The sequence below is a fragment of the Gobius niger genome, assembly GCF_951799975.1.
Source record: "Gobius niger genome assembly, contig: SCAFFOLD_59, whole genome shotgun sequence".
Lineage (NCBI taxonomy): Eukaryota > Metazoa > Chordata > Actinopteri > Gobiiformes > Gobiidae > Gobius > Gobius niger.
The window spans coordinates 185,745-201,038 of NW_027639207.1; the positions used below are offsets into that span (position 1 = coordinate 185,745).

A 15,294-nucleotide genomic window follows, 5' to 3' on the forward strand; every position below is an offset into this window, starting at 1 on the left:
CCTGGACGACTGAGAGCCTACCTGCTCCGGGACCTCGTAGATGGCGAAGCCGATGGTGTGCATGTCCTCGCCCATCTTCCTCATCCTCCGGCGGTTCTTCTGGATCAGCCCCACCACGAGGCTGCAGCCGGACTCTCCATCGTCCGGGTCGTCGTCCTCCTCGCTCAGGCGGATCACGAACTGAGGGTTTGTCCAGAACGAGTCTGCACAGACAGAGCTCACGGTCAGGGCGCTCCCGGAGGCTCTGGGGTCACTCTGGGGTCACGGCGCCCCCTGGGGTCACACCTGGGTAGTTGCGGCAGCCTCCCGCGGTGGAGCCCCGCCTCCAGGTCCCGGTGAACAGGTTCAAGGCCCATTTGGAGAACGAGTCGTCGCTCAGAGAGTCCGGGGTCAGATTACAGATCTCCACACGAGAGTAATGTCTGCTGAAGTCCTCCCACGACATCCTGGAGGTCAAAGGTCAGAGGTCAGAGAGAGGTCAGAGGTCAGAGAGAGGAGAGAGAGAGGTCACAGAGAGAGGTCAGAGAGAGGTCAGAGGTCAGAGAGAGGTCAGAGAGAGGTCAGAGGTCAGAGAGTCCGGGGTCAGATTACAGATCTCCACACGGGAGTAATGTCTGCTGAAGTCCTCCCACGACATCCTGGAGGTCAGAGGTCAGAGAGAGGTCAGAGAGAGGTCAGAGAGAGGTCAGAGGTCAGAGAGAGGTCAGAGAGTCCGGGGTCAGATTACAGATCTCCACACGGGAGTAATGTCTGCTGAAGTCCTCCCACGACATCCTGGAGGTCAGAGGTCAGAGAGAGGTCAGAGAGAGGTCAGAGAGAGGTCAGAGGTCAGAGAGAGGTCAGAGAGTCCGGGGTCAGATTACAGATCTCCACACGAGAGTAATGTCTGCTGAAGTCCTCCCACGACATCCTGGAGGTCAGAGGTCAGAGAGAGGTCAGAGAGAGGTCAGAGAGAGGTCAGAGGTCAGAGAGAGGTCAGAGAGTCCGGGGTCAGATTACAGATCTCCACACGAGAGTAATGTCTGCTGAAGTCCTCCCACGACATCCTGGAGGTCAGAGGTCAGAGGTCAGAGAGAGGTCAGAGAGAGGTCAGAGAGTCCGGGGTCAGATTACAGATCTCCACACGGGAGTAATGTCTGCTGAAGTCCTCCCACGACATCCTGGAGGTCAGAGGTCAGAGAGAGGTCAGAGAGAGGTCAGAGAGAGGTCAGAGAGTCCGGGGTCAGATTACAGATCTCCACACGAGAGTAATGTCTGCTGAAGTCCTCCCACGACATCCTGGAGGTCAGAGGTCAGAGAGAGGTCAGAGAGAGGTCAGAGAGAGGTCAGAGGTCAGAGAGAGGTCAGAGAGTCCGGGGTCAGATTACAGATCTCCACACGAGAGTAATGTCTGCTGAAGTCCTCCCACGACATCCTGGAGGTCAGAGGTCAGAGGTCAGAGAGAGGTCAGAGAGAGGTCAGAGAGTCCGGGGTCAGATTACAGATCTCCACACGGGAGTAATGTCTGCTGAAGTCCTCCCACGACATCCTGGAGGTCAGAGGTCAGAGAGAGGTCAGAGAGAGGTCAGAGAGAGGTCAGAGAGTCCGGGGTCAGATTACAGATCTCCACACGAGAGTAATGTCTGCTGAAGTCCTCCCACGACATCCTGGAGGTCAGAGGTCAGAGAGAGGTCAGAGAGAGGTCAGAGAGAGGTCAGAGGTCAGAGAGAGGTCAGAGAGTCCGGGGTCAGATTACAGATCTCCACACGAGAGTAATGTCTGCTGAAGTCCTCCCACGACATCCTGGAGGTCAGAGGTCAGAGGTCAGAGAGAGGTCAGAGAGAGGTCAGAGAGTCCGGGGTCAGATTACAGATCTCCACACGGGAGTAATGTCTGCTGAAGTCCTCCCACGACATCCTGGAGGTCAGAGGTCAGAGAGAGGTCAGAGAGAGGTCAGAGAGAGGTCAGAGAGTCCGGGGTCAGATTACAGATCTCCACACGAGAGTAATGTCTGCTGAAGTCCTCCCACGACATCCTGGAGGTCAGAGAGAGGTCAGAGAGAGGTCAGAGAGAGGTCAGAGAGAGGTCAGAGAGAGGTCAGAGAGAGGTCAGAGAGTCCGGGGTCAGATTACAGATCTCCACACGAGAGTAATGTCTGCTGAAGTCCTCCCACGACATCCTGGAGGTCAGAGGTCAGAGAGAGGTCAGAGAGAGGTCAGAGAGAGGTCAGAGAGAGGTCAGAGAGAGGTCAGAGAGAGGTCAGAGAGAGGTCAGAGAGAGGTCAGAGAGAGGTCAGAGAGAGGTCAGAGAGTCCGGGGTCAGATTACAGATCTCCACACGAGAGTAATGTCTGCTGAAGTCCTCCCACGACATCCTGGAGGTCAGAGGTCAGAGAGAGGTCAGAGAGAGGTCAGAGAGAGGGTTAGAGAGGAGGTCAGAGAGAGGTCAGAGAGAGGTCAGAGAGAGGTCAGAGGTCAGAGAGAGGTCAGAGAGAGGTCAGAGGTCAGAGAGAGGGTTAGAGAAGGTCAGAGAGGGTTAGGTCTGGCATCAGTAAGAGGAGTCTCCGAGGGCTCGTGTCGTGTGAAATTGGGGGAAATGTTTGAAAAAAAAAAGAGAATAAAATGAGAAAAAATAGAAATGAATGATAAATGAAAAATGTTATAAAAAATGTGAAGAAAAAAAAATGTGGAAAACGCTAAAACAAAGGCATAGAAGTAAGTAAGTGAGCAGAACTCTGAGGCCTGTGTGAGGAGTAGTTTGAGTGGTGGAGCAGATACTGAGATACTGAGATACTGAGATACATGTGAAGTATTGCAGTACTTCCTGTATTTGTGGTTTAGTTTATGTCATGGAGCAGATACTGAGATACTGAGATACATGTGAAGTATTGCAGTACTTCCTGTATGTGTCGTGAGATACATGTGAAGTATTGCAGTACTTCCTGTATGTGTCGTGAGATACATGTGAAGTATTGCAGTACTTCCTGTATGTGTCGTGAGATACATGTGAAGTATTGCAGTACTTCCTGTATGTGTTGTGAGATACATGTAGAAGTATTGCAGTACTTCCTGTATGTGTTGTGAGGTACATGTGAAGTATTGCAGTACTTCCTGTATGTGTCGTGAGATACATGTGAAGTATTGCAGTACTTCCTGTATTTGTGTTGTGAGGTACATGTGGAAGTATTGCAGTACTTCCTGTATGTGTTGTGAGGTACATGTGAAGTATTGCAGTACTTCCTGTATGTGTTGTGAGATACATGTGAAGTATTGCAGTACTTCCTGTATGTGTTGTGAGATACATGTGAAGTATTGCAGTACTTCCTGTATGTGTTGTGAGGTACATGTGAAGTATTGCAGTACTTCCTGTATGTGTTGTGAGATACATGTGAAGTATTGCAGTACTTCCTGTATGTGTTGTGAGATACATGTGAAGTATTGCAGTACTTCCTGTATGTGTTGTGAGATACATGTGAAGTATTGCAGTACTTCCTGTATGTGTTGTGAGGTACATGTGAAGTATTGCAGTACTTCCTGTATGTGTTGTGAGGTACATGTGAAGTATTGCAGTACTTCCTGTATGTGTTGTGAGGTACATGTAGAAGTATTGCAGTACTTCCTGTATGTGTTGTGAGGTACATGTGAAGTATTGCAGTACTTCCTGTATGTGTTGGTGGTAAAGTTACCAGAACTCTCCGTCCTCAGATCGATGAGTCAGGCGCTCACGGTCGTCGTCACTGATGTATCTCCACTGCATCGCACTGGACACCACAACAACGTTACACATGTGAGAACACACAACCACACACAAACCACACATATAACACACATATAACACACAACCACACATATAACACATATAACACACAACCACACGTATAACACACATATAACACACAACCACACATAGAACACACAACCACACATATAACACATATAACACACAACCACACATAGAACACACAACCACACATATAACACACAGACCACACATATAACACACATAGAACACACAACCACACATAGAACACACAGACCACACATATAACACACATATAACACACAACCACACATATAACACACAGACCACACATATAACACACAACCACACATATAACACACAACCACACATATAACACACAACCACACATATAACACACAACCACACATAAAACACACACCCACACATATATCACACAACCACACATATAACACACAACCACACATATAACACACAACCACACATATAACACACAACCACACATATAACACACAACCACACATATAACACACAACCACACATATAACACACAACCACACATATAACACACAAACCACACATATAACACACAACCACACATATAACACACACATAACACACCACACATATAACACACAACCACACATATAACACACAACCACACATATAACACACACATAACACACCACACATATAACACACACATAACACACACACCACACATATAACACACACATAACACACCACACATATAACACACAACCACACATATAACACACACATAACACACACATAACACACAACCACACATATAACACATATAACACACAACCACACATATAACACACAACCACACATATAACACACAACCACACATATAACACACAACCACACATATAACACACAACCACACATATAACACACAACCACACATATAACACACAACCACACATATAACACACAACCACACATATAACACACAAACCACACAACCACACATATAACACACAACCACACATATAACACACACATAACACACCACACATATAACACACACATAACACACACACCACACATATAACACACACATAACACACCACACATATAACACACAACCACACATATAACACACACATAACACACCACACATATAACACACACATAACACACCACACATATAACACACACATAACACACCACACATATAACACACACATAACACACACACCACACATATAACACACACATAACACACCACACATATAACACACAACCACACATATAACACACACATAACACACACATAACACACACATAACACACAACCACACATATAACACATATAACACACAACCACACATATAACACACACATAACACACACATAACACACAACCACACATATAACACACATATAACACACAACCACACATATAACACACATATAACACACATATAACACACATATAACACACATATAACACACATATAACACACAAACCACATATAACACACAACCACACATATAACACACATATAACACACATATAACACACATATAACACACATATAACACACATATAACACACAAACCACATATAACACACATATAACACACATATAACACACAACCACACATATAACACATATAACACACAACCACACGTATAACACACATATAACACACAACCACACATAGAACACACAACCACACATATAACACATATAACACACAACCACACATAGAACACACAACCACACATATAACACACAGACCACACATATAACACACATAGAACACACAACCACACATAGAACACACAGACCACACATATAACACACATATAACACACAACCACACATATAACACACAGACCACACATATAACACACAACCACACATATAACACACAACCACACATATAACACACAACCACACATATAACACACAACCACACATAAAACACACACCCACACATATATCACACAACCACACATATAACACACAACCACACATATAACACACAACCACACATATAACACACAACCACACATATAACACACAACCACACATATAACACACAACCACACATATAACACACAACCACACATATAACACACAACCACACATATAACACACAAACCACACATATAACACACAACCACACATATAACACACACATAACACACCACACATATAACACACAACCACACATATAACACACACATAACACACCACACATATAACACACAACCACACATATAACACACAACCACACATATAACACACACATAACACACCACACATATAACACACACATAACACACACACCACACATATAACACACACATAACACACCACACATATAACACACAACCACACATATAACACACACATAACACACACATAACACACAACCACACATATAACACATATAACACACAACCACACATATAACACACAACCACACATATAACACACAACCACACATATAACACACAACCACACATATAACACACAACCACACATATAACACACAACCACACATATAACACACAACCACACATATAACACACAACCACACATATAACACACAAACCACACAACCACACATATAACACACAACCACACATATAACACACACATAACACACCACACATATAACACACACATAACACACACACCACACATATAACACACACATAACACACCACACATATAACACACAACCACACATATAACACACACATAACACACCACACATATAACACACACATAACACACCACACATATAACACACACATAACACACCACACATATAACACACACATAACACACACACCACACATATAACACACACATAACACACCACACATATAACACACAACCACACATATAACACACACATAACACACACATAACACACACATAACACACAACCACACATATAACACATATAACACACAACCACACATATAACACACACATAACACACACATAACACACAACCACACATATAACACACATATAACACACAACCACACATATAACACACATATAACACACATATAACACACATATAACACACATATAACACACATATAACACACAAACCACATATAACACACAACCACACATATAACACACATATAACACACATATAACACACATATAACACACATATAACACACATATAACACACAAACCACATATAACACACAAACCACATATAACACACATATAACACACATATAACACACCACACATATAACACACCACCACATGAGGCTCTGCAGCTCCAGCTCCACTGGGACGTCCCGTTATACATGTTTTGTGTATCACTGACCTGTCGCTCCAGTCTCCGGTCCACTCCACCTGACCCCAGGGGTTCCTGACCCGCACCAGCTTCTGCTGGGACCCTCTGTACTCCACCTGGAACAAGAGCTTCAGAGAGTCACCATCACTGCAGCAGGAGAGGAGGAGGAGGAGGAGATGTTCCTCCTGCTCTCCTGCTGGGACCCTCTGTACTCCACCTGGAACCAGAGCTTCAGAGTCACCATCACTGCAGCAGGAGAGGAGGAGGAGGAGATGTTCCTCCTGCTCTCCTGCTGGGACCCTCTGTACTCCACCTGGAACAAGAGCTTCAGAGTCACCATCACTGCATCAGGAGAGGAGGAGGAGGAGATGTTCCTCCTGCTCTCCTGCTGGGACCCTCTGTACTCCACCTGGAACCAAGAGCTTCAGAGAGTCACCATCACTGCATCAGGAGAGGAGGAGATGTTCCTCCTCCTCTTCTGCTGGGACCCTCTGTACTCCACCTGGAACAAGAGCTTCAGAGAGTCACCATCACTGCATCAGGAGAGGAGGAGATGTTCCTCCTCCTCTTCTGCTGGGACCCTCTGTACTCCACCTGGAACAAGAGCTTCAGAGAGTCACCATCACTGCAGCAGGAGAGGAGGAGGAGATGTTCCTCCTGCTCTTCTGCTGGGACCCTCTGTACTCCACCTGGAACAAGAGCTTCAGAGTCACCATCACTGCAGCAGGAGAGCAGGAGGAGGAGATGTTCCTCCTGCTCTTCTGCTGGGACCCTCTGTACTCCACCTGGAACAAGAGCTTCAGAGAGTCACCATCACTGCAGCAGGAGAGGAGGAGGAGGAGATGTTCCTCCTGCTCTTCTGCTGGGACCCTCTGTACTCCACCTGGAACAAGAGCTTCAGAGAGTCACCATCACTGCAGCAGGAGAGGAGGAGGAGGAGATGTTCCTCCTGCTCTTCTGCTGGGACCCTCTGTACTCCACCTGGAACAAGAGCTTCAGAGTCACCATCACTGCAGCAGGAGAGGAGGAGATGTTCCTCCTGCTCTTCTGCTGCTCCAAAGCTATGTCAGATAGTCTGGGATGTTGTAGATGGTGGAGCATGGACCTCATGGGGTTCAGAAACTAAAGTGTAAGTTTCTCCCTCAGGCTGCCTGGGTCGCCTATGCCCAGTGTCATGATGTGAGGTCTGGGTTCAGCAATGTCCCGATACTTAGTAAATAAATAAACAGCACAGGGAACATTTGGCTTCGATATCGTTTTAGCTAAAAATATTAAAGCAGTACTAAGTAACTCTTCCCCCTAGAGGCCATTAGTGCAACTGCAGGTGTCGTAGCAAGTTACGATTTTTTAACTTATTAAGTGTCTTGGAGAGTAAATACTACGCAGACAGGAAAGGTGAAGGGAGAGAGGGTTACTGTGCAACCAATTATACAATGGAATTATTTTTTTTCACTCAAACTTGGCTGTAAATACTGTTTAAAGTGACGTTAGCCGCAGTTAGCTTTGCCCGTTAGCATGTTAGCTTCTTCTTCGTGATTCCATTAGTGTGTATTGGTGACTCCGGACCGGTGGCAGTCAAGTTGCAAACATGGTTTTCTGGCCAGAGACACCAGGGGGCGATGAAAGACCCTCCAATCATCCCATAAACACTTGTATCACCCCCACAGGGACTACGGGGAGGGTTTATTAAGGTAAACACGTTACTTAGTACTGCTTTAAGACAAGTCTGATCCCAGAGACGGGACTAAACCCCGGCGTGGACTGACCTGAGCGGCGGCGGTCAGAGAGTAGGCGTGGCCTTTCACCAGCTTCTGGGAGGTGACGGCCTCGGAGTCGTGAGCGCTGGTGATCTTCAGGAGACAGAAGGAGACAGGACTTAATGTCTTTGATCTACAGCAGAAGGTCCACACTGACAGGACTCACGTCGATGGAGCAGCCCAGCAGAGAGCCTCGGGCCAGGGCCTTCTGGATGATGTGGAACAGGTGAGGGTCTCTGCTCTGGAGCTCGTGGACCTCAGCGATGCCTCCAGTGAAGTCCTCGAAGCCCTCGGTGGTGCTTCCTCCAGAGAGCGCCTCATAACAGCCGTTCATTCTGAGGAGAAACATCAGCATCATCTACAGCAGTGGTTCTCAACCTTTTGGCGCCGCAGCCCCCATTTTAACAGTAAAAGGGAATCGAGACCCCCGCTCGGGTCACACCGTGAGGAATAGAAACAGTAGCCGACGTAATTCTTAACCTCTTAACACCCGCCTAAACCGAGAGGATCTTTTTCCTCACGTCAGCACTTTTTTTTCTCCATCATTATTTTGTTGGGTATTCAACTCTTTTTTGTAATTGACTTTTTTCGTCAATTTTTTGCCATTTTTTTGTCACATTTTTGTCATTTTTTTGTCACATTTTTGTCATTTTTTTGTCACATTTTTGTCATTTTTAAGTCACATTTTTGTCATTTTTTTGTCACATTTTTGTCATTTTTTGGTTATTTTTTTGTCATTTTTTTGTCACATTTTTGTCATTTTTTTGTCACATTTTTGTCATTTTTTTGTCACATTTTTGTCATTTTTTTGTCACATTTTTGTCATTTTTTTGTCACATTTTTGTCATTTTTTTGTCACATTTTTGTCATTTTTTTGTCACATTATTGTCATTTTTTTTGTTACATTTTTGTCTCTTTTTGTCATTTTTTTTGTCATTTTTTTGTCAAATTTTCGTCACTTTTTTGTCAATGTTTTCTCACTTTTTTGTCTCATTTCCATCATTGTTTTCGTCTCAGCTTTTTTCCAGAAAGCTTAATACAAAATTGAGGAATAATTGGGGAAAGGATATGGGAAACTTTGGGGAAAAACCCTCATTCTCAGTGCTTTTGTCTGTTCAGGTCAGTTCTGTTTGTAAATGTAGATGCAGCACATTTATACAGATATTCACTGAGCTTTACACTTTCTTAAAGCGGGGGTATTCTGCAAAATGGACTTAAGCTTTCCATCATGTTATTCTGTCACTCCCTCATTACAAACATGGCTGAAGTGTTGTCTTGGCACATTCACGTATTTCTGAGTAATCTGTAAAAACTCTGATGGCGGCCATTTTAGGGATAGGTTTGCCTGAGTCCTCCTAGGAACGCCCCCACCTCCTGGAGACGCCTCCGAGCTTTGGTCACCAGCCGAGTAACCAACCACTGCTCCTCAGCAGAACCCCCTCCCCACTGATGCCACAGACAGCGTGTGGAGGGGGCGTGTCTAAAGGCTCAGAGGTTCTTAAAGAGACAGAGGCCGATTTCAAGACATTCACTACAGCCATTTTGAGAGAGACATTTTATACAAGGCAGTTATTCTAATTTACTGCATTTACAGACCAACAGAAGGTTTGTCATCATTTTTATCATTTTTTGTCATTTTTTCGTCAAATTTTTGTCATTTTTTTGTCACATTTTTGTCTTTTTTTCGTCACATTTTTATCATTTTTTGGTCACATTTTTTGTCATATTTTTGTCTTTTTTTCGTCAAATTTGTATCATTTTTTGTCATTTTTTTGTCAAATTTTTGTAATTTTTTTGTCACATTTTTGTCGTTTTTTGTCATATTTTTGTCTTTTTTTCATCAAATTTTTTATCATTTTTTGTCATTTTTTTGTCACATTTTGGTCATGTTTTTGTCATATTTTTGTCGTTTTTTCGTCAAATTTTTATCATTTTTTGTCATTTTTTTGTCAAATTTTTGTGATTTTTTTGTCACATTTTTGTCGTTTTTTTGTCACATTTTTGTCACATTTTGTAAAAAAAAAAAAAAGTCAATATTTTCTCACTTTTTTGTCACATTTCCATAATTTTCCATATTTTTTTTCCATTTTCAAGACATTCACTACAGCCATTTTGAGAGAGACATTTTATACAAGGCAGTTATTCTCTTTAAAGCAGAACACCCCCTCTTTAAAGCAGAACACCCCCTCTTTAAAGCAGAACACCCCCTCTTTAAAGCAGAACACCCCCTCTTTAAAGCAGAACACCCCCTCTTTAACCTTCAAAGTAAATGAATGAAGTGACTGAGCCGTTTCTCCAGCCTCTGTGGGAGTGAAGGAGGAGTGAAGGAAACACTTTTATTATTACTGAGCGACGCTGAGGCTCTGACTCATGTTCACACTGAAAACAGTCGACGCCTTGTTCATATTTACAGCAGAGCGAGTCAGACTGAAAACACTGACCACAGCGTTTGGACTGAACCTGGAATCTGACCTTCCTCTGGTTTTACAGACGTCAGTAAACATCGACAACAAGAATCTCAGTATTTGTGTGTAAAAATAAAAGATGTGTAAAAATGTGCTGCAAACATCGACATTTACTTTACATTATGTTATTTACTTAATATTCTTATGCCCCCAGAGCTCTATAGTTTTACAGCTTGTTTAATCTAGATCAGGGGTGCCCAAAGTGGGGGAAACAGTTTTGTCGGCCCGCCAGAGAGAGAGCTACTTTGCGTGTGGTTAAATGTTTTCCATTCAATCTCAAGGGTTAATATGGATGCAGTACACTTTTTGACCACCAGCGTCAAATTGGGGGCGCTGTTTCACCCCTTTTGGAAACACTGTTGTGGTGTCTTGGTGTTTATTAATCACAGAATGTTGTAGCATCAACTTTCAGTTTTCCAACTTTTATTGCAAAGGTTGTTACATCGACTACAGTATATGTTAAATAGTGACTAATAAAAGAACTTATGCTGAACTGACACTTTCAAAACAATCTAATGAGGTAAAGTTACTGTAGGTGCTGTAGATGCAGGTGTTTTTTTGCTCTAAATTGCTACAATGGTTGATTTTTTTTAACTAAAACTAGGCTTTTGCCATCGTTACCATTTGTTTTAATGTAGCATGTTATTTGCATAGATAGAATCAAATGTAATTTGCAGTTATGTGTGTTTCAAGCTTGACATGGCCGTGTTTGGCCCGCGACTCACCGGCACTTTTTCATTTTGGTTCTCGGAGACAAGAAGTTTGGGCCCCCCTAGGGCTGTTCAATTAATCGAAATTCGATTACGATTTCGATTACAACAGTAAACGATTACAAAATTAGCATAATCGCAAAAAATCGATTATACATTTTTTATGATTTTTTTTTTCATTTTTTTTTTTTCATTTTTGTTTTGCTAATTTTAAATTTTTGGATTTTTGTAATTTTTTTAATGGATTTTTGTCACTTTTCTGCTGGATTTTTTTCAATTTTTTTTATGGATTTTTGTCACTTTTTTCTACTAGATTTTTGTAATTTTTCTGCTGGATTTTTGTCTTTTTTTGCTGGATTTTTGTCACTTTTTTGCTGGATTTTTGTCTTTTTTTGCTGGATTTTTGTCACTTTTTTGCTGGATTTTTGTCACTTTTTTGCTGGATTTTTGTCTTTTTTAGATGGATTTTTGTCACTTTTTTGCTGGATTTTTGTCACTTTTTTGCTGGATTTTTGACTTTTTTTTGATGGATTTTTGTCACTTTTTTGATGGATTTTTGTCACTTTTTTGATGGATTTTTGTCACTTTTTTAATGGATTTTTGACTTTTTTTTGATGGATTTTTGTCACTTTTTTGATGGATTTTTGTCACTTTAATGGATTTTTGACTTTTTTTTGATGGATTTTTGTCACTTTTTTGCTGGATTTTTGTCATTTTTTTGCTGGATTTTTGTCACTTTTTTTGCTGGATTTTTGTCTTTTTCTGCTGGATTTTTGTCATTTTTTTGCTGGATTTTTGTCACTTTTTTTGCTGGATTTTTGTCACTTTTTTGCTGGATTTTTGTCATTTTTTTGCTGGATTTTTGTCATTTTTTTGCTGGATTTTTGTCATTTTTTTGCTGGATTTTTGTCACTTTTTTGCTGGATTTTTGTCACTTTTTTGCTGGATTTTTGTCTTTTTTTTGCTGGATTTTTGTCTTTTTTTTGCTGGATTTTTGTCACTTTTTTGATGGATTTTTTTAAAGGCAACAAATAATCGTTTGAATAATCCTGATTTCAATTATGACAAAAATAATCGTGATTATTATTTTTTCAATAATCAAGCAGCCCTAGGCCCTCCTGATCTAAATTCTGTGTTTTATGTTTAATGTTGCACCGAGAAAACGTCCTGGTTTGTGAACCTGTTCTGGCAATAAAAACGATTCTGATTCTGACATTACACGTTACACATTCATCCCCATCAGGAAAAAATCCTCCTTTCAGACCATTTTTTTTAACAAATGTATCAAAACTTTTTCTACTAATTCCCTCCATTTTCCCCCAGCAGGTCTTCCCCAAGTTTTTCTAGATTTATTTTTCTTTTTTTTACATATTTCCTATTTTTTTTGCAATTTTTTCCACATTAATTAAGTTTGTTCCCCCATTTTTTTTTTTTTTAATTCCCAATTTTCCCCAATATATTTTATTTTCCCCCCCAATATTTTCTACAATTTTTTTCCACTTTTTCAACATCTTTCCCCACATTTTTTTTCCACATTTCCTCCCATTTCTTGACACTGGAGATAAACTCAACACTAAATCATCCGTTCTCTCATCCATTGCCGGACTCGGCCTCTCCGGGTGAAGCTCTGGGTCTTACTTGGCGTAGGCTTTCTCCAGCAGAGCGCTCCAGAACTCAGAGCCTTCAGCCGAGTGGACGAACAGCAGCTCGCCGTTCCTCGAGGGCAGGCGGTCGTCCACCACCACGTCCAGCCACTCCCCGCACTGCCAGAACTAACACAAACAAACAAACAGGTAAACAAACAGGTAAACAAGGATATAACCACGTCCAGCCACTCCCCGCACTGCCAGAACTAACAAACAAACACACAAACAGGTAAACAAACAATAAACAAGGATATAACCACGTCCAGCCACTCCCCGCACTGCCAGAACTAACAAACAAACAGGTAAACAAACAGGTAAACAAACAGGTAAACAAGGATATAACCACGTCCAGCCACTCCCCGCACTGCCAGAACTAACAAACAAACAGGTAAACAAACAGGTAAACAAACAGGTAAACAAGGATATAACCACGTCCAGCCACTCCCCGCACTGCCAGAACTAACAAACAGGTAAACAAACAGGTAAACAAACAGGTAAACAAGGATATAACCACGTCCAGCCACTCCCCGCACTGCCAGAACTAACAAACAAACAAACAAACAGGTAAACAAACAGGTAAACAAGGATATAACCACGCCCACCCACTCCCCCCAGGGTTAGGGGCGGGGTTAGGGGCGTACCTGGAAGTGGAAGATCCCGGCGTACTCCCCGCTCTCTAACTGCCTTAGGGGCGGGGTTAGGGGCGGGGTTAGGGCCGTACCTGGAAGTGGAAGATCCCGGCGTACTCCCCGCTCTCTAACTGCCTTAGGGGCGGGGTTAGGGGCGGGGTTAGGGGCGGTTTCAGGGCCGTACCTGGAAGTGGAAGATCCCGGCGTACTCCCCGCTCTCTAACTGCCTTAGGGGCGGGGTTAGGGGCAGGGTTAGGGGCGGGGTTAGGGCCGTACCTGGAAGTGGAAGATCCCGGCACACTCCCCGCTCTCTAACTGCCTTAGGGGCGGGGTTAGGGGCGGGGTTAGGGGCGGGTTAGGGCCGTACCTGGAAGTGGAAGATCCCGGCGTACTCCCCGCTCTCTAACTGCCTTAGGGGCGGGGTTAGGGGCGTGGTTAGGGGCGGGGTCAGGGCCGTACCTGGAAGTGGAAGATCCCGGCGCACTCCCCGCTCTCTAACTGCCTTAGGGGCGGGGTTAGGGGCGGGGTTAGGGGCGGGGTCAGGGCCGTACCTGGAAGTGGAAGATCCCGGCGCACTCCCCGCTCTCTAACTGCCTTAGGGGCGGGGTTAGGGGCGGGGTTAGGGGCGGGTTAGGGCCGTACCTGGAAGTGGAAGATCCCGGCGCACTCCCCGCTCTCTAACTGCCTTAGGGGCGGGGTTAGGGGCGGGGCTAGGGCCGAACCTGGAAGTGGAAGATCCCGGCGCACTCCCCGCTCTCTAACTGCCTTAGAGGCGGGGTTAGGGGCGGGGTTAGGGGCGGGGTCAGGGCCGTACCTGGAAGTGGAAGATCCCGGCGCACTCCCCGCTCTCTAACTGCCTTAGAGGCGGGGTTAGGGGCGGGGTTAGGGGCGGGGTCAGGGCCGTACCTGGAAGTGGAAGATCCCGGCGTACTCCCCTCTCTCTAACTGCCTTAGGGGCGGGGTTAGGGGCGGGGTTAGGGGCGGAGTTAGGGCCGTACCTGGAAGTGGAAGATCCCGGCGTACTCCCCTCTCTC

At 43.9% G+C, this 15,294-nt stretch overlaps 1 protein-coding gene across 1 annotated transcript in view; it reads right to left on the reverse strand.

Annotated features, from left to right (window-relative positions):
* The window catches only part of LOC306982758 (calpain-2 catalytic subunit-like), a 38,088-nt gene that overhangs the window by 11,872 nt on the left and 10,922 nt on the right, over positions 1-15,294 (reverse strand). The window contains exons 5-11 of the mRNA XM_079583216.1: positions 13,624-13,757; positions 8,977-9,145; positions 8,820-8,903; positions 7,084-7,169; positions 3,665-3,739; positions 286-446; positions 22-203 (exon numbers count right to left, since the gene is read on the reverse strand). Coding sequence (XP_079439342.1) covers positions 22-203; positions 286-446; positions 3,665-3,739; positions 7,084-7,169; positions 8,820-8,903; positions 8,977-9,145; positions 13,624-13,757 — 891 coding nt within the window. The remainder of the gene's footprint in view (positions 1-21; positions 204-285; positions 447-3,664; positions 3,740-7,083; positions 7,170-8,819; positions 8,904-8,976; positions 9,146-13,623; positions 13,758-15,294) is intronic.